Here is a 20,400-nt window from a genome sequence, read left to right as displayed (position 1 = left end):
TGTGGTGGAAGCAGGCACATTAGCAACAATGAAGGGACATTTGGATTGGTAATACAGACCAAGTAAGGGCAGGTTTTTTTTAGTTCAGTCGGGTATCATGATCGACACAGGCTGAGAGGGTCGAACAGCCTGTTCCTGCACTGTACTTTTCTTTGTTATTTGTTCTTTGATCTATACATTCACTGTCATTCTGTCAAAATCCATCCCTAACAACACTGTAGGTACACGGACACAATGTGGAGATGCCAGCGTTGGACTGGGGTAAACACAGTAAAAAGTCTGACAACACCAGGTTTCAGTCCAACCGACTTATTTGATAGTAAATTCACTAGCTTTTGGGTTAGCCCCTTCGTCAGGTGAATGGAGAGTTCTGAGGCCAGAGTTCCATTCACCTGATGAAGGGGCTAACCCGAAAGCTAGTGAATTTACTATCAAATAAGTTGGTTGGACTGAAATCTGGTGTTGTCAGGCTTTTTACTGTGTATACGGACACCACATGGACTGACTGAGGTCCAATGACAATCCTGGAACTTCACTCCGATCAGTACTGTATGAGTATCAACAACACGTGATGTCTTGTGACAATTCTGGAACTCTTGCTCTAACATCACTGTGCGTGTTCCTACACCACACTGGCCAGACTGATGCCCAATAGCAATCCAGGAACTGTCTCCCTAACAGCATGTGGGTGCGGATCTAAACCCCATTAAAACTTAGAAAATTGCAGTTGGCTATTCGGCCCTCGAGTCTGCTTTGCCATTCATTTTTTTGTCTTGGCTAATAATCAAATTCAAGATTGTGATCCCTTTTTCCCGCACCTCTCTTGCTCTCTTTAGTCCAAATTTCTTTAGTCCTAATTTCTTCTTGAAATCAGACAGCATTTTAAGCCCAATTTCACTGGTATTGAAATTGATACATTCACAACATTCTGGGCAGGAAATTTGTCCGCACCTAAGTTCTAAGCGTTTATCCATGATACTGCAAGTATGACTGTAGTCCTGGACTCCCCCACCATTCGAAACATTTTTTCTGAATATACCCTTCCTAATCCAGTTAGAATTGTGTAAATTTCCATAAGAACTATCTCATTTGTATCATCTCCAATGAATATGATCGAAACAAAATTAGTTTCTCTTCATACAGCAATCTTGAATTTTAATAGATGGTGATATTGAATCATATTGTGTTGTATCAGATTGAGATGTGGAATCATATTGTGTTGTATTAGATTGAGATGTGGAAAAATATTGTGTTGTATTAGATAGAGATTAGTTGATTGCGGTAGGTTGAGATGTGTGTAATCATGGCCGAGTGGTTAAGGAAACGGACTAGAAATCCGTTGGGGTTTCCCTGCGCAGGTTTGAATCCTGCTGAATATGTCCTTGGAGTTTGCACATTCTTCTCTTATCTCCACAGGTTTCCTCCGGGTGCTCCGGTTTCCTCCCACAGTCCAAAGATGTGCGGGCTAGGTAGATTGGCCATGCTAAAATTGCCCTTAGTGTCCTGAGATGTGTAGGTTAGAGGGATTAGTGGGTAAAGGTATTGGGGATAGGGCCTGGGTGGGATTGTGGCCGGTGCAGACTCGATGGGCTGAAGGGCCTCTTTCTGTACTGTAGGGATTCTATGATAGAGATGTGGAAACATATTGTATTGTGTTAGATTGAGATGTGAGTTCATATTGGGCCCGATTTTACCAACAATTTGCACCCATTTTCAGCGAAATTGTGGCAAAGTTGGGTGTGAGGCCTGTATCGCGATCTGTACCCGAGTCCGAGCAGATCACCACTTTACCGAGACCCGTGACTGATGGGGATCTGTTCCACACTCAAGTCGGGCACAACGAGGATTCAAATGTATTTGAATGAATTTAAATTGAATTAATGAACTATCCGCCCCAGTCTATCAGAATTTCCCCCTTTACCACCGTGATTACCAATCCGGAACTGCTGTTTTAGGGACCTGCTGAATAAAAGTCTGAATCAGGCACTTCCTCAGTGAGGGTTGGTGGGGAGGTGGGTTCATGGCGTCCGAGAGTTCTCCACTACTCACGGGTGTCCTGTTGTTGCCATCATTTTGCTGTCTCTGGTCGGTGGCGGCTCTGCAAGTGTGTGGGCGTGGACGAGGGGGGCTGTTGCTGTGCATGATCTGTGATGTTTGTCTGGCAGCACGGACCCGGGTCTCAGCACTGACCTCGGGCCCTGCAGTGCTGCTGGGTCCAAGCACCACAGCTCATTTCAGGCTGAAGGATACGCACAAAACCTTTGCTGCAGCCTCTCAACAATACCAGGGGTTGTGATTGTGTGGAGCCTGTGGTTGGGGGATTGAGGGGCATGTGGGTGGGGGGAGGGGGTGCTGCCTTTGTATGGAGCATGTGGGTAGGGGGGTTGGGAAGCATGAGTGGGTGCCTGTGATTGTGTGGAGCATGTGGCTGGGGGATTGGGGGATTGGGGGGGCTGTGATTGTCGGTGTGCCTTGGGGCAAGCGGTGTTGCATGACTGGGACTTTTGTTCATCTGCACTTCCCTCCAATCCACACTCCCCCCTCCCCCTTTCAGATTGACGAGATGGCTTTCGCAATGCAGCTAATCGATCTTACTGTTCTTCTGGTTGCTGCTGGAGCTGCGGAGGAGGAGCTGGAGGAAGAACTGTGGGCCCAGGAGGACCGGGCTGTACCACCTGCAGAACCAGAGGGAGACGACCATCAGAGGCAGGAGGTGGCCGCCATTCACCCACAGCATGGATTTTGGAGAAAGAGGGAACAGGGACCCCGGCAGTTCCATGTACAAATGTCCTTCGAGAGATGTTGGATACCGTATACCACCAACATCTCCGACTCCGAAAGGCGCGACACCTGTGCAACTTGTTGCAGGATCTGGCGCTGGGGGCAGGCGGGGGACACACATACCCACCCTCAGTGGCTGTCAGATTGACAGCTGCTCTGAACTTCTATGTGACTGGCGCCTTCCAGAGCCCGACTGGAGATGTCTGTTATATCTCTCAATCTTCAGTCCAGATCTGTGTCAAGCAGGTCACCAAGGCCCTGTACACCCGGGCTGGGCAGGATATCAAATTCAACCTGGACCAAGCCCATCAGGAAGCCCGGGCTGCAGGGTTTGTTGCAATTGCGGGGATGCCAAATGGTCGATTGCACCCATGTCACCCTCAGGGCCCCCCTACAGAATCCATGACAATTTGTTCATCGGAAGGGGTTTCAGTCCCTGAATGTACAAATTGTGTTTGACCACAATATGACCATCATGGACTTCTGCACCAGACATCCGGGCAGCATGCATGACAGCTTCATTTGAGGAGGAGTCTGGGCTGCGGGGGTGGGGGGTGGGGGGGCTTCAGGGTGATATGGGTTACCCACTTTAGACATGGCTGATGGCGCCTGTCTCATTGTTCCAGAGGATTAGTTGGAGTGGTGATTCAGTGAAGAGAGCGAGTAGGTAAGAGGGATTTTTAACTGACTTTTTTCACTGTGTCCTCCTGGGAAGAAGAGGGCGGCTCACCTCGCTCCTGTTGCATCCAGCAGCCCTCTCCATGTCGTCCTTGGAGAGCCGGGGCTTGGGGGGGGGGGGGTCGCTGGTTGTGCGCACATTGTCCTGTAGTATCTGCCTGTCCATTCTGGAGTTTTTTATGGAGCTGCCCATGGTCAGGGCAGATCAGCTGCAGGCAGTTTGACAGAGCATTCCAGCAAGTTCCGTGCAGTTTTCTTGTTAGCATTGAGGGGAAGGCAAGTGAGCGATTGCAGGTGTGCTGCTGGAGTGGTGCGGGAGAGGGGTGGTGATGGATGACAGCATCAATGATTAGCAACAGGGAATAGAGGGGGTGTGTCACACAGCCATCGGAGTGTATGTGGGATGGAGCCTTGTGCAGGATTATCCGGCTCAGCAGTGATGTGACAGGCGCGCTTTTTCGATGTTTTTTCCAACTGTGCGTGCACAGCTCAAAGCGCTGTCTTCCTGCAGCGCTAAGCCTCCCGCCACAGCGCAAATCGGACTGGAGATGGCTGAGAGCGTATGGGGGCCCCTGAAAGAGGCTTTCTGAGTCGGATCTGTACTCTGTCCAGAATTGGCACTTAGAATGAAAAGTGGCTTTTGTTCAACGTATAAATTGATGAATGCTGTACACTGGTATAAGTTCTGTTGCTAGTATGCGACAAAAACTCTGACAGTTCCAATCTTCCCATTTTTTTCACATTGGGTGAGACATCTGAGGTTTTATTTCAAATATCCACGACACATTTAAGCTGACCAAAAGACCCCCCGGCGCAGTGCAGCATAGAAGAAGTGTTGCAATTGTAGAAGGGTCTTTCTCCAAAGGGATCCACATAATCTGTTTGTTCCATTCGATCAAGTCCCACCAATATCCCATGAGATTGATACGCGGAGACTTCCAATTTCCCCTCCAATTTCCCACGGTGTGTAAATTAAAATAACTCCTGCAAAGTCAAGGAAAGGCTGATGGTCTATTCATTTCCCCTGTTTGGGCATATCTTTCAGAACATTGACTGCCGACTTTTCTAATAAAGAATCGTTTTGCAATAATTATTTGAAATAAACCACTTCAGAATCTCACTGCAATATGATCCACATTCTTGTCAGTTATTACATTTACTATTTTGTCATTTAACTGTTTGAATATATATTTTCACACTAATTTGCTGATATATTTTTCTTTGACGAATTCAGAGGTCTCTTGTATGGTTAGATATATTTTCGGTGCATGATTGTTCTTTGTTAGTTTTCAACACATTATGAAGCATCGCTTGTTTTATTTTAAAATCGTGAAGGCGATTGTCAATATAGGAAATAATCGCTTCTAATGTAAGTTTTAAAGCTCCAACTTTGAATTGTATCGCAAAGATATGAACTTCACAAAATCGCTTGTAAAATGCATGAGAAACTGACCCATGATTTTTCTATTTTCTCTGTGACCTCTCGTTTTTGAAGCTAATCACAGTGATTGTGATCCTGTCTCAAAGAAGTTGCAACCTCGCCAAATGTATGATTGGTGCCTATGGCGGTGGCAGATCTCCTGGTTATGATGAAGGTTATAATATTAAACTGGATTGCAGGGACTTATTTCTTATTCCGTTTCCTGTCCAGCACACTGTTTTGCAGTGTTTGCTCTGCTTTAAAATTTGCCGCCATTGACATCTCTATCTGGTTAATGATCACTTTCACCTTTGATCGTTTTCTGGCTATTGCTTCTCAAAAGATGAAAACAAAATATTGTAACCAGAATGTGGCAGCGTGTTATAGGAACCATGTGCGCACTGTCCTGCATTAAAAAAACTCCATGTATTTTCATTACAAATCATTGTATCCTAGTTCTGTGGCTTGAAAGATGTATATTATACCACACCAGAATGGTTCAGTCATGACTGGATTCGAGGCACTTTAACCCGTTATATCCCATTCGTCCTGATTTTACGGCTCAATGTTCTGACTGTCAGAAATATTTTAGTGGCCAACAGAGCCCGCAGGAGACTCCAAGAACCGAGCAATAGAGAGAATCAGGATGCGCTGAGATGTTGAAGTGGTAATATACCATTGATTTCCTTTCTCGATTAGTTTCATCCTGTTATATTTGCTATATTTCATAATAATTAATAGGAAGAAATAGGAGCAGGAGTAGGCAATCTAGCCCCTCGAGCCTGCCCCGCCATTCAATAAGATCATGGCTGATCTGATAGTGGTTCAATTCCACTTTCCCACCTGCTCCCCATAACCCTTAATTCCCTTATTCGTCAAAAATTTATCTATTTGTGGCTTAAACACATTTAACAAGGTAGCCTCCACTACTTCAATGGGCAGAGAATTCCAAAGATTCACTACCCTCTGGAAGAAGAAGTTCCTCCTCAACTCTCCTCTAAATTGACTCCCCTGTATTTTGAAGCTGTTCCCTTTAGTTCTTATTTCCATTCTAAATGGAAATAATCTCTCTGCTTCTACCCTGTCTAGCCCCTTTGTTATCTTACATGTCTCTATGACATCTCCCCTCAGCCTTCTAAACTCCAACAAGTACAGGCCCAGTCTTCTCAACTTCTCCTCATAAGCCAACCCCCTAATCTCCAGTATCAACCTGGTGAACATTCTCTGCACTTCCTCCAAATATCCTCTCTTAAATAAGGGGACCAAAATTGTACACAGTACTCCAGGTGTGGCCTCACCAGTACCTTGTACAATTGTAACACAACCTCCCTGCTTTTGTGCTCCATCACTCTCACGATAAAGGCCAACGTTCCAATTCCCTTCTTGATCACCTGCTGCACCTGCAAACTGAGCTTTTATGATTCACGCACAAGGACCCCCAGGTCCCTCTGCACAGTAGCATGTTGAAATTTTTCACCATTTAAATAATAGTCCATTTTACAATTATTCCTTCCAAAGTGGATAACCTCACACTTGCCAACGATATACTCCATCTGCCAGATCCTCGCCCACTCACTTAGCCTATCCAAATCTCTGCAGACTTTCTGTGTCTTCCACGCAATTTGCTTTCCCACTCATCTTTGTGTCATCCACAAACTTTGTTACCCTACACTCGGTCCCCTCCTCCAGATTGTCTATGTAAATGGTAAACAGTTGAGGCCCTAGCACCGATCCCTGCGACACACCACTAGTCACCAACTGCCAACTTGAAAAGCACCCATTTATTCCAACTCTCTGCTTTCCGTTGAATAGCTAATCCTCAATCCATGCTAACACTTTACCCCCAACTCCGTGTACCTTTATGTTATGCAGCAACCTTTTGTGAGGCACCTTATTGAATGCCTTCTGGAAATCTAAAAACACTACATCTACTGGTTCCCCTCTGTCAACCGCACTTGTTACATCTTCATAAAAATCCAGTAAATTCATCAAACATGACTTTCCCTTCATGAATCCATGCTGCGTCTGCTTGCTTGAACCATTCTTTTCTAGGCATCCTGCTATTTCTTCCTTAACAATAGATTCCAGCATTTTCCCATCTGTTAAGCTAACTGGCCTGTAGTTACCCACCTTTTGTTTACCTCCCTTTTTAAACAGTCTCTACTTTATATTGTAGTACACCCTTTTGCTGTTCATTTAAATCACAGATACTATCCCAAAATGCACTGGCTTTTGCATTCGCATGAAAAGATTACATTTAGCAATGAATGAGGAATGGTGCATTCCAGCATAAGTCAGTTTTGTGGATTGTGCTCAGCTCGTTTCCATTTATGTTGCCGTTGCTGTTTCAGAATTCTTCACCACCTTCACAAGGGCAATGTTAATGCAAGGGGCGAGTCTAACATTGAAATCAGCAGGTGGTGAATCAGTCGGATATGTAAAACATATAATTCCTTTTCGGTCTCTTGTGAGCATTGTAGACTTCATGTTCTTCCCCAAATTTCATTCTTGTGCCAATGTTCTCACACTTGAATGGACTTCACCATTGTCCACAGTTCGGCATATCCACATGTGTCTAATCCAAATGTTCACACTACTGCAGCAGTACCATCTGAAGGTGCAGCCTTGCTGATAACTCCGAGTACTACCCCTCATCCCTATCATTTTGCAAATGAGGATGACAGGTACTGTCACTGCCTCAGACACATAATTCAGTGTATCTGTGTTGCGCTCACTAGATTCTTACCGTTTTCAGATTCCCACCAGCTTGAGTGGACTTGCGCTAGTGGAGGGTGTGGGGAAATGATTTAACACACCACTTCAGAGATGAAGGAATCTTGCACTGGCTCAACACCAGACAGCTCCTGTTTATGTCTAGACAGAGAGAAAAGAGTGGTAAGAGGGCAGCATGCCCATCTGAATGCTGATCAAGTGGAGCTCTATAAGTCCACCCATGAACACATGAACATGATGCTTTCTGATTCCCAGAGAGACCTGTATTCCTATCCATGGGACTATTTACATACTTGAGAGTTCACACTTCTTTCCCTGAGCAGCTCCTCTCGCATCCTCCATGCATCCCAGCATTAGCTCCTCCCCACCCACAATATTAGCATGGCCTTGTACAACTCCATTCCAGGAGAAATTGGTCTCTCCACAGTGTTCTAACTCTCACATCCTGGAAAAGTGTAAATGTTCATGCTTTCACAACATGGAAGACACACACGACTTCATTGATGGTGGGAGAAAAATATCTACCATAGTGCTTAGTCTTTGCTCCTGTGTATGGCCATTCAGTGCTAAAAGCGCAAAGTACGAATGTCTTATGATGTTGCTCCTGGCTCTCTTGGCCGAGCAGCCCTTTCGTAATAACATTTTTCATTGAATTGGATATTGTGCGTTGCAATGACGATAATTCTTGCCCGGGTAACGCTGTTCGTGGTCCAAGTTGAAGGTATGTTAAATCGTCGGCTGCAGCACACTCCTCCCTGATGAACTCAGTGCTTCCTATGCCCATTTTGAGAGACAGAAGTAGAATGATACTGTAAAGGCCTGTTGAGGTTTTCGAATATTACGGAAATTAATTTGATTCTTCCATATCCATGCTTCTGTCCAGATAGAGGTCTTTTAAAAAGTCATTCTGCCAGCAAATGTAACTAATTGTGAATGCATGTGTGAATACAAACCCTGATGAGTCAATTAAATAACGTGTAATTGATGCAGTTATTGATAACGTAACATTGATATATAACAATCGGGCATTTGCAAGGGGGATGTGCATTGTGCATTTTATTTCTGAGATGCGAAGTTGAAAAGCTGGTCGCTATTCTCAGCACTGCGCTTGATAACCGAATGGAAGTTTGTGTTTCTTCATTATACATGAACTGGACCTGAATGAGGAAACGGCTGGAGCGATGCCAATAGGGACATTACACAGAGGTTTGACAAAGGGTCATCTGGATTGAAACATCATCCTTACAGGTGCACCAGACCTGCGAAAATTTTCCTCTGTGCTTGTGGTGGGGGGGGGGGGGGGTGGGTGCGGCATCACACAATGTTGACAGCACATGTTCATAGGATCATAGAAACCCTACAGTGCAGAAAGAGATCCTTCGGCCCATCGGGTCTACCCCAACCACAATCCCACCCAGGCCAGACCCCTATATCCTGACATTATTTACCCGCTAACCCCTCTAACCTATGTATCTCAGGACACTAAGGGGTAATTTTAGCATGGCTAATCAACCTAACCTACACATCTTTGGACTGTGGAAGGATACCCACGCAGACACGAGGAGAATGTGCAAACAGTGACCCGAGCCGGGAATCAAACCCAGGTTCCTGGAACTGTGAAGCTCCTCTATCTGTATGTCACTCTCTTGTTCATTCCACCTCTTTGCGCATTGTGTCACAATGTGGTTAGGGAACATGTTGAAAGTTGACAATGTTTGAAAGTTTGAGTGTTTGAAATTCCAATTACTAATAAGGCAATAAAGACACAAGATGCAACTATTTTCCACAAACCAAATAAACTTTCCTATACAAACTTAGAAAAGTAAAGTCATTTACAATGTTTATATCTTAATCGCTAACATTAAAATGGACGTTAAATGGAAGTAAATGTGAATTAATAGACAAGTTGTGGTGAAACCAACCACGTGTTCAATGATAGATACACCAAAACAGATGCCGAGGATCTTGCCCATGCAGACGTCAGTGAAAAGGGCACATTCTAAAACCCGATAAAATTTTGTCTCCCTTGTGGGGAAGTTCAACTGTTCATTTTCAAAGTTCTTGCCTCACAATTAGCTCAAAGACCTTTCCAAATTGGCCTTTCATGACAAGTGTCTATCCTGGCATTCCCAAATCTGCACGACTAGTTCTAATTGCTTGCACAATTTCAGCTGTCTCACAGATTGCTAAATCCACAAAACTGGCGCTGTCACTGAGTTTCTTCAAATCGTTTTTTTGCCGGTCTGCAATGAGCCATAAATATCTCTTAGAATTTTCTGAGCGCTAACGAGGCCATCTTGTCTCAGAACACCGTCTGAGCAGAAACTGGGCTCAGTAGTTCCACGGTATCTCTGGGAAGTCGAAAATACACGAGGTACAATCTGCAAACAACAGTTGCACTAATATTACGAAGTTCTTCGAGCACTGAATCCTGCTATAAATCTTATAGATTATTTCCAGAACCGCCCTGCCAACACGCAGAGAATATGACAATATTACCGAAAATCTAATGCAGAACGATTGTCTGGAAATTGGAAACTTCGACTAATTCGCATAATATTCATTTACCAAGTTGCTTTTACTCATGAGACAAACACAGACCAAGTTTCAATTTGCGATTAACTCAAATTTTATTGCAAAATGCTTATTATAAGCATTTATTTATGAAACATTTCCCACTCTCCATCATCAGATAATGCTATTTCTCTGAGATTTATAATATTACCATGTCTATCAACTTGATGGAGATGCTGGTCCGATTCACTGAATTCTGCTGTTTCTCTAACTCAGGCTCTTCTACTCGAAGGTCTTTTCCATCATCATTGGGTCTCCTCGTAGCCTTTGCTGTAGTTTGAGTCTTCATCAGGGGTCCGATAGAGTCTTTGTTGGGATGGCTTCCAGTTATTCCTTCATAGCCCCCTCTATGTGTCTTTTTCCCAGGCTCATTGCAATTTAACAGCACCCATTAGGACTTCACATTCCATAAGGGAAGACGCCAGGGTTCTTAGGTGTCCAACCTCAGGTGTACTTAAAGCACAGGATGAACATAGCCCTTTTTCCGTATCAGGTAACTGTGGGAAGCCGAGGTGCCAGAGAGTCCGACCGAAACTGGAGACGGCATAAATTTTGTCTTTATTTGATCAGGGCTCAGGAAATCTGATTACAGGCTTCATGGAAAATCCACGCTTGCCATTCCTCACCTGTGACTTGATTCTGTTTTAAGTTTGGCCTGCCAGAATTCCCAACAAATCTGGCTGCTGACGTTATCAGCTGCTGCTTCAATTGGGTTGTCCAATTCTGTGTTGGGCCTAGTTGCTAAGGCCGTTGTCCCACTGGATGCAGTCCCCCCTTTTGATGCAAAGAGAATCAGCAGATAGGATCATATAACTCCTTGCAAGCTCCCACACAGGTCAACACCAGAGTCAAGGGCAGAGCGAGCTCCGTAACGCTATAGATGTAAAAAATGTAATAACCTCTAAAGCACTTTGAAGACGGGTTGTTTCTCTGCACAAATGGCCTCTAGCATTCTGTCCAAGTGGCCTGCCAAAAGTTGAACTGTTTCCCTTTGGCGCAAGTCATAGTCCATCCCAAATATGTTTCTGCTGGTTCAAGATTTGTTGTTTTGCTCACAGGATATTAAATAGAATGAGTGGCCCTGGCTTATCTGTGCATTTCCACAGCTTCTGGAAATTTCACCTGGGACATAGTTTAAGCACAACTGTCAGATGTTTGATGAAAAAAGTTTTGAAGCAACTCTGGATGCCAAGCTTTGGACTGTGTTTCATGGAAAGCAGTCAATACTAAAGCAATTGATTTAACAATGTGCCAGGCAGGACACAGAGGAATAACTGGGTTGATTTTTTTCTTTTGCAGTCTGGCCACATATATTTTGTTATGCAGACACTAAATAAAATATTGTCGCATTCGCTTTAAGCTAAGTTACAAATTCACATCAGCCGTTAAAATTGCAACTTCACACATGTAGGCACGCACACAACCACACCCATAATCTCTCTCTCACACACTTCGCATTCTCTCAAATATATACACATACTCAACCACTCTCAAACACACATCTACACATACATTTATTCTCTCTGACAGACACATCCCAACATATATTCACTAATTTTGGGCTATCTAAGTAAGGCTGTGCTGACCTTGCGGAATGATTCGTGAAATGAAAGACTTGATGTATGAAGAGCCTTTGAGGATTCAATGGACTTTAAAAGTATGAGAGGGACCTTAATGAAAGTTACATAATACTGAAAGACCTGGACAGGGTGGACGTGGAGGAGATGTTTTCATTAGTAGGAGAGACTAGCCTCAGGGTAGAGAAACAAAGAATCCGGAAGAAGAGGAACTTACTCATCTAGAGAGTGGTGAATCTATGGAATTCATTGCCACAGAAGGCTGTGGGTGCCAGATCATTGAGTGTATTTAAGACAGAGATAGTTAGGTTCTCGATTGCCAAGGCGATAAAATGTTCCGGGGAAAAAGCGGGAGAATGTGCCTCAGAGAAGCATAATGTGCCCAAAGCATAATTCTGCTTCTATATCCTACGGTCTTATAACATTCTACACACACACACGCACACACACAGCACACAGCGCAGTTTCAATATGTAACAATATTGGTTATATATTGGAAGGCCATCGGTTGAAATACTGGCACCAATCATTGAATTAGAACAATCCAGATATTTTGCAGCAGCTGGATGCCAAATGCCTCTGATTCACCTCTGACCGCAAAAGCAAGGTCAAATGTATTGTTGTGGTACAAATTACCATTTCGGAGTCAGACTGGAGGGACAACAATACAGTTTATTTAACAAAGCTTTGTGGAGAAAAGGGGACCAGCACTCCGCAGTACTGGACAGTTACCTTCTCTCCATGAAACTAGTCCACCTTTGTACCCTTTACACAATAGGTGGACCGGACACGATTATCACATCGTTACAGTCAAATGGGTACAACATTTCTTAGCTCATTATTATGGACAGGTACAGCCATTATCGTTTCAATATCACATTATTCCATGAATAGGTACATTCCCTCTTATCAATGATTTCATTTATTCTATTCTTGTAGTGCATGGTTCCTTTGTGTTTCTCTTAATCTCCTTATCAGAGCCCCATTATCCCAGGACCATCAGCGTTTGTTCTCTGTTTTAATTCAATTAATTGCCTGTCCTGTGGTTTAGATTTTAAGTGATTGTCTGCGTTTGAAAGTCAGTGTCTGTGCTGGAAGTCAGTGCAGGTTTAATGCCTTTTATCCCCTTATGTGCCAGACAGGCTACTTTTATGCGAGATACCCATCTTTATGGGTTTTTTTTCGCCTTCAGTATTGATAAGGAAAGGCGGTTTGGATTCTATGGCAAAGTCAGGTTTTCCGCTTCGAGACCTGTTAAACTCCCTGAAAAATAATATATTCCAGCAAAACATAAATAACCGTCATGAGGTTAGTCTGTTCTTTTTTTCTCCTTTTCAATTAACGTAAAGATAGCCAAAGAGCTAATTGCTTCCCTGGAGCTTGACATAGGATAAAAAAAGTGTCAATCCTTCAGTGTTGTGCAGATCCGCTCAGAATCTCTGATAGAAATGCACGGTTTACCAAAAGGCCTGGTGTTTGCTATTTATTACCCAGTGCTTGCAGCTATCGGGGTTCCAGGTAAAGTATTGAATTTAATTATGGAGATGGGAATCGTCGGGGAGCTGACTAATTTTGTACAGTTTCAGAGTATCGTGTTTCCATCATATGGGCATCCTTTCTTCCATTCCAGGAATGCGTTTCCCATTTAACCGCATAATTCCCGTCATCTTATGGAAAAAAACTGATATATATGTTTCGCCACATTCAAGTTTGGCGGTATAAATTCTTCACTTTATCCATGTACTTTTTTTTACTGCCATTGTTTTCCTTTGCGTTTGTTGCAATGTTATCAGGTTACTGGCTTCACATTTCACTCAGTGCAATTTCATTGTCTTAGTGAGAGGAGGAGGCATAGTGGTATCTTCACCACTATTCCAGTGGTTGTCCGACCCGGGTTCGAATCACACCACGGCATATGGCGAAGTCTGAATGCATGCCTGAATATGATGAAACTTTTGTTTCTTGTCATTAAAACCCACCCAGTTCACTAAGGTGAAGGAAATGTGTACCATTAACCCTACATGTGACTCAAGGCTCACGGAAATGCCCTCTGAAATATCTTAGCTAAGTTGAAGTTTAGGTTGATTTATCAGTGTCCCAAGTAGGCTTACATTAACACTGTAGTGAAGGTACTGTGAAAATTCCCTAGTGTGGCGGCAGTTTGGGTACACTGAGGGAGAATTTATCACGGCCAATGTACCTAATGTCTTTCGACTTTGGGGGGAAACTGGAGAACCCGGTGGAAACCCACGCAGACACGGAGACAACGTGCAGCTTCTGTACGGGCATCTAGCCACTCAGTTGAAGGGTAACTAGATATGGGCAATGAATGCTGCCTCCGCCAGCTATGACTACGTCCCCTGATCGAGTTTTCTTTAATCCTTTTAATAAAAGGTTTTCTATGTTAGTGACATAATCTTACCCTACTGAAGGTGTAATTTTCCCTATTAGTGTTGTAATATTGTACGCTGTTAATGCTATAATATATATCTTTAATTGGACATCACTTGCACATTTTAATGGTTCACTTATAAAAATCAGGTGTCTTAAAGTCAGGTGTCATTTTATCACATTCATCTTCTAATTTCTCTCAATTACTGCCAGCATATCATGGTGTCATGGTATAGTTATAGTATGCTGCAGACATGATTGCTGTGGGTGAATTGTCCAACTGATATCGCCATGGTAACGTAATTCTGATGACTTATTGTCACGTTTATTGTGGGTTAACACGATGTGATTAAGGTTTAATCACATCTGTTCTGCCTTTGTATTGCTAATATAAATGTTTTATCACACTGTTACTGCAATGCAATTGTAGAATGTTGCCTTCAGAAAGTTTCCAACAGCGAAATATTTTGTTATTATTCTGTTATGAGTTATCTTGCGAGTTAATCCATACTGCTATGGTAGTTTAGTTGTGATTTTAATACGGTTTTATTCTGTGTCAGTTTTCGTTCTATGAGTTTACATTTCTGTTATTAACCTTGCTGACGATACTAAAAAACATAATTAATTGTCCATGACAATTGCCCATGTTGGGGGCAACATGTGACCGACCTGGATTGCATGCAGAATCCTGTAAAGTTGTTAATTTTGTTTAGAGTTTGACATTTATACCTTAAGGCACACATTCTCTCAGTGTCAATACTTCTCTGTTGCAGCAAACATGGTGGTGATTGTGATTCTGTCCCGAGGAAAATGCGGTCTCTCCAAATGCGTTACTTACTACTTGGTGTCAATGGCGGTGACGGACCTGCTCGTCATTATAACCGCTGTGATATTCAACCGGATTGCTGGTATTTATTTCCCATTCAGTATCCTGTCCATCACTCCAATATGCAGTCTCCGTATTGCACTAATATATTCAGCAATAGATGGTTCTGCTTGGTTAACTGTGGCTTTCACCTTTGATCGATTTATAGCCATTTGTTCCCAGAAGGTTAAAATTAAATATTGCTCCAAGAAAACGGCTGCGCGAGTGATAGGGGCCATCTGCACACTCAGCTGTCTAAAGAACACTTTCTTATACTTTATTTATGAACCCTTGTACATAATCAACAACGTGCCCTGGTTTTGCGGCATTAAAATTCTATTTTATACCACGCCTGCATGGGTCATATATGACTGGATGCATCACATTTTAACCCCTTGCCTCCCTTTCGTTCTGATTTTACTTCTCAATATTTTGACTGTCAGGCACATTCTAGCGGCCAACAGAGCCCGCAGGAGACTCCGGACCCAGAACAATGGAGAGAATCAGAGCGACCCGGAGATGGAGAAGCGGAGAAAGTCTATCGTTTTACTCTTCTGTGTGTCGGGGAGTTTCATTTTGTTATATCTCTTGCTTCTTATAACTTTCCTTTATGTTCAAATTGCCAACCTTACTTATTTCTCAGGCTCCGACCTCGGTGAATCAACATTTATTCTTGAGGAAAACGGATATATGCTTCAGCTTTTAAGTTCCTGTATCAATGCCTTTATTTATGCAGGGACCCAAAGGAAATTCAGAGAAGAACTAAAGAATGGGGTAAAATATCCATCGCAACTAATTATTAAATTATTTCAAACATGGATGCAATAAAATTCAATATGATTTTCACACCTGATTCCATCCATGGTCTTCCACATATGCACGCGGTTTGAGAAAGTTCACCATTGTCTCAATTTAAGAGTGTTTAAGGGCTTTGTCTCTATGTAATATTATGTACAGGAAACTATTCGCCTATTCCTAGTTCTCAATCTTTGAAGTCAAGCCTGAATATCTGATGCACATTAGGCAGTATATTCGTACACATTCTGCAAACGTCAATTTTATTTCTTCTAAATGGACTTTGTAGCAACGTTTCCTATTCGCCTTGGCATCCTGGTACCAGGAAATGCATCTTTGACTAAATCTGATGTTGCAAAATATATCAAGGAGCCTTGTCTTACTTTCTAATTTTATTGTGTGTGTGTGTGTGCGTGCGTGTGTGCGCATGTTTGTGTGTGTGTGTGTAAGCCTGTTTGTGTGTGTGGGTGTGTTTTTATGTGTGCCTATTTGTGTGCTTGTTTGTGTTTGTGTGTGTATGTATGCATGTGAAGGGGTGGATTTTGAAGAGAGGATCCCTGGGAGTTATGTGCTGTAAGTTCATGGAGGGTGGCAGGGATGGGGGGGGTGATGGTAGTGGTGGGGTGGAATGGGGGGGTGTAAGAAAGAAATTCATCAGATGATGGAAACTTGATTAGCCTCATATAAAATGGGGCTCAGACAATCAGTATCTACATGTCATAAAGTGAATTATTTGTATCGACATAACAAAGGATCAGTGCGTGAAACAGACATTTTGAACATACAATTGCTTCCATTGTGTGGCAACAATTCCCAGGTTTAAGCTTGTTTGTTGATGCCTGTCATCCACAGTCATCCATTGTTCTTGACTGATCATAAACCGTGTTAATTATTTCTTGACTTACCACTCAATAACGTGTCTGTGTCAGATTGGGAATGGTCTCTGGGTATCATCCCAAGGTTTGTATTATTTCTGAGAACATCTTGCGACTGTGACATCGCTACTGTTAAGAAATTCTATCCGCAAGAAAGAAGGTGAACAGTGAGTTTGAAACATTTATTAGTCATTGTGTCTATTTCCAGTGTAAGTGAAAGGGACAATTTTTAATAGTTAATGCACTAATGGACACTCTGATCGGTAATTGCATAAAACAGAACCCAGGGGACAGCAAATGATGCAGATAATGGCAAATACATCAGTAGACCTCGGTCTTCACGGAGGAGGACACAAATAATTTGCCGGATATTAAAGATAGAAGGATGGTAGGAGTTGAGGGCATAAATGCGATTACTATCACGAGAGAGGTAGTGCTTGATAGACTAATGGGACTGAAGGTGGACAAGTCCCCAGGACCGGATGGAATGCATCCCAGGGTTCTGAAAGAAATGGCAGAGGTGATAGTGGATGCCTTATTTATCAAAATTCGCTGGACTCCGGGGAAGTGCCGGAAGATTGGAAAACGGCTAATGTTACGCCGCTGTTTTAAAAAGGTAGCAGACAAAAGGCAGGGCCTGTTAGTTTCACGTCTATAGTTGGAAAAATGCTAGAATCCATCATCAAAGAAGAAATAGCGAGGCACCGAGAAAAGAATGGTTTGATAGAGCAGACACAGCACGGCTTCATTAAGGGGAAGTCGTGTTTGAACAATTTATTGGATTTCTATGAGGATGTGATTAGTGCAGTAGACAGAGGGGAACCGGTGGATGTGGTGTTTTTAGATTTCCAAAAGGTGTTTGATAAGGTGCCTCACAAAAGGTTGTTACAGAAGGTTAGGGGGCACAGAGTTGGGGGGAAGGTGTTAGCGTGGATAGAGGATTGGTTGTCTAATAGGAAGCAGAGAGTTGGTATCATTGGGTGCTATTCTGGTTGGCGGTTGGTGACTAGTGGGGTGCTGCAGGGATTGGTGCTGGGGCCTGAGCTATTTACCATTTATTTCGATGATCTGGAGGAGGGGGCTGAGTGTAGGGTGACAAAATTTGCTGATGACACGAAGTTGAGTGGAAAAGCAAATTGCGTGGAGGGTGTGGAAAGTCTGCAGGGAGATCTGGATATGCTGAGCGAGTGGGCGAGGACCTGGCAGATGGAGTATAATGTTAGCAAGTGTGAGGTTATCCACTTTGGCAGAAATAATAGTAGGAGGGATTATTATTTAAAAAGCGAAAAGCTGCGGCATGCTACTGTGCAGAGGGACCTGGGGGTCCTTGTGCACAAGTTGCAAAAACCCAGTCTGCAGGCGCAGCAGGTGATCAGGAAGGCGAATGGAATGTTGGCCTTTATAGCGAGGGGGATAGAATATAAAAGTAGGGAGGTCTTGCTGCAACTGTACAGGGTACTGGTGAGGCCGCAGCTGGAGTACTGTGTGCAGTTTTGGTCACTGCACTTGCGCAAGGATATTTTGGCCTTGGAGGGAGTGCAGAGGAGGTTCACTAGGCTGATACTGGAGATGAGGGGGTTGGACTATGAGGAGAGGCTGAATAGACTGGGTCTGTACTCGTTGGAGTTTAGAAGGATGGGGGGGGATCTTATAGAGACGTATAAGATAATGAAGGGGATGGATAGGGTAGAGGTAGAGAGATTCTTCCCGCTTAGAAAGGATAGCAGGACTAGAGGGCACAGCCTCAAGATAAGGAGGGGGGCAATTTAGATCGGAGTTGAGGAGGAACTTCTTGACTCAAAGGGTGGTGAATCTCTGGAATTCTCTGCCCGTTGAAGCGGTGGAGGCTACCTTGCTAAATATATTTAAGTCACGGGTAGTTAGGTTTCTGATAGACAGGGGGATTAAGGGTTATGGGGAGAAAGCAGGAAAGTGGAACTGATCCACTTCAGATCAGCCATGATCTTATTGAATGGCGGGGCAGGCTCGAAGGGCTAGATGGCCTACTCCTGCTCCTATTTCTTATGTTCTTCTGTTCTTATGTTTATGTAGATAAATAGACAAAGAAATGAAGAATATGTGTTGATTGTGTCAGAAAGGAGAATGCTTCTGTGCAGTTTAAGCACTAGCACACAGCCAATAGGCCAAATGGAATTTTCCTATGCTGCAATCTTGATGAAACTTTCTGGTCCAACATTGATGTTCTTAGAAAAAAAGATTGTATTCACCTCTGCCCCAAGCAGCACACTGATCACATTACAATGTAGACTGAAACCTTTGAAATTCAATACAAATCACATCTCTATCACAGTTAACCACTGTCTCTGTCATTCTCCAAGAGGGTTAGCGTTCGTTTTACATTTTCTGTAGCTATAAATTCATGGGAATCCTCCATATCTGTCCTCCTGCCCTCGATAGAAACCCTACAGTGCAGAAAGAGGCCATTTGGCCCAAAGAGTCTGCACTGACCACAATCCCACCCTGGCCCTAACCCCTCCCCCCAATATCCCTACATATTTTACCCACTAATCCCTCTAACCTACACATTTCAGGACACTAAGAGCAATTTTTAGCATGGCCAATCAACCTAACCCACACATCTTTGGACTGTGGGAGTAAACCGGAGCACCCAGAGGAAACCCACGCAGACACGAGGAGAACGTGCAGGCTCCACACAGACAGTGACCCGAGCCGGGAATGGAACTCAGGTCCCTGGAACTGTGAAGCAGCAGTGCTAACCACTGTGTTACGTGCCGCCCCTTTGGGAGGCAAGGGATGAGATTGCGGAGCCTTTAGCTTTGATCTTTGGGTCCTCGCTGTCCATGGTGATAGTGCCAGAGGATTGGAGAGTGACGAATGTTGTTCCTCTTTTCAAGAAAGGAAATAGGAATGGCCCTGGTAATTATAGGCCAGTTAGTCTTACTTCGGTGGTCGGTAAGTTAATGGAAAGGGTCCTGAGAGATAGGATTTATGACCATTTGGAAAGATTCAGTTTAATCTGGGATAGTCAGCATGGTTCATGAGGGGTAAGTCCTGCCTCACAAATTTGATTGAATTCTTTGAGGAACTAACTAAGTGTATGGATGAAGGTAGAGCATTTGATGTTGTATACATGGATTTTAGTAAGGCGTTTGATAAGGTTCCCCATGGTAGGCTCATGAAGAAGATAAAGAGGTGTGGGATAGAAGGAAATTTGGCCAATTGGATAAGTAACTGGCTGTCTCATGGAAGACAGAGGGTGGTGGTGGAGGGAAAATTTTCAGACTGGAGGCCAGTTACCAGCGGTGTACCACAGGGGTCAGTGCTGGGTCCTCTGCTTTTTGTGATTTTTATCAATGACTTGGAAGAGGGGGCTGAAGGGTGGGTTAGTAAATTTGATGACACCAAGATTGGTGGAGTAGTGGATAAGGTGGAGGGCTCTTGCAGGCTGCAAAGAGACATTGATAGGATGAAGCGCTGGGCCAAAAAGTAGCAGATGGAGTTTAAACCTGACAAGTGTGAGGTGATTCATTTTGGAAGGACAAACTTGACAGGGTCAACAGCAGGGTTCTAAGGAATGTGGAGGAACAGAGAAATCTTGGGGTTCATATCCACAGATCTCTGAAGGTTGCCACTCAAGTGGATAGAGCCGTGAAGAAGGCTTATAGTGTGTTAGCGTTTATTAATGGGGGATTGAGTTTAAGAGCCATGGGGTTATGCTGCAACTATACC

At 43.6% G+C, this 20,400-nt stretch overlaps 1 protein-coding gene and 1 non-coding gene across 2 annotated transcripts; both read left to right on the top strand.

Annotated features, from left to right (window-relative positions):
* The first annotated feature begins 1,297 nt into the window (after positions 1–1,297).
* Positions 1,298–1,379, top strand: trnas-aga (transfer RNA serine (anticodon AGA)). The gene has a single exon. It is a non-coding gene; the product is annotated as a tRNA-Ser (tRNA).
* Positions 1,380–13,211: 11,832 nt separating this feature from the next.
* Positions 13,212–15,847, top strand: LOC145337170 (putative G-protein coupled receptor 139). Its single transcript, XM_080181960.1, has 2 exons — positions 13,212–13,281; positions 14,928–15,847. The coding sequence occupies exons 1-2, from the start codon at positions 13,212–13,214 to the stop codon at positions 15,845–15,847; spliced, it is 990 nt and encodes a 329-aa protein (XP_080038086.1).
* Positions 15,848–20,400: the final 4,553 nt, after the last annotated feature.

This window comes from Carcharhinus amblyrhynchos, unplaced genomic scaffold (genome assembly GCF_965287045.1).
Source record: "Carcharhinus amblyrhynchos unplaced genomic scaffold, sCarAmb.v2.hapA scaffold_44, whole genome shotgun sequence".
In the NCBI taxonomy this organism is placed as follows: Eukaryota; Metazoa; Chordata; class Chondrichthyes; order Carcharhiniformes; family Carcharhinidae; genus Carcharhinus; species Carcharhinus amblyrhynchos.
Note: the sequence above shows the minus strand (reverse complement) of the source record. Positions and strands in the feature narration are given on the sequence as shown.

Bases quoted from the DNA above. Each gene is read 5' to 3' on its own strand.
- LOC145337170 (XM_080181960.1), top strand. From the start codon at position 13,212: ATGCACGGTTTACCAAAAGGCCTGGTGTTTGCTATTTATTACCCAGTG. The intron at 13,282-14,927 runs GTAAAGTATTGA...TCTCTGTTGCAG, and splicing joins TGCAGCTATCGGGGTTCCAG to CAAACATGGTGGTGATTGTG.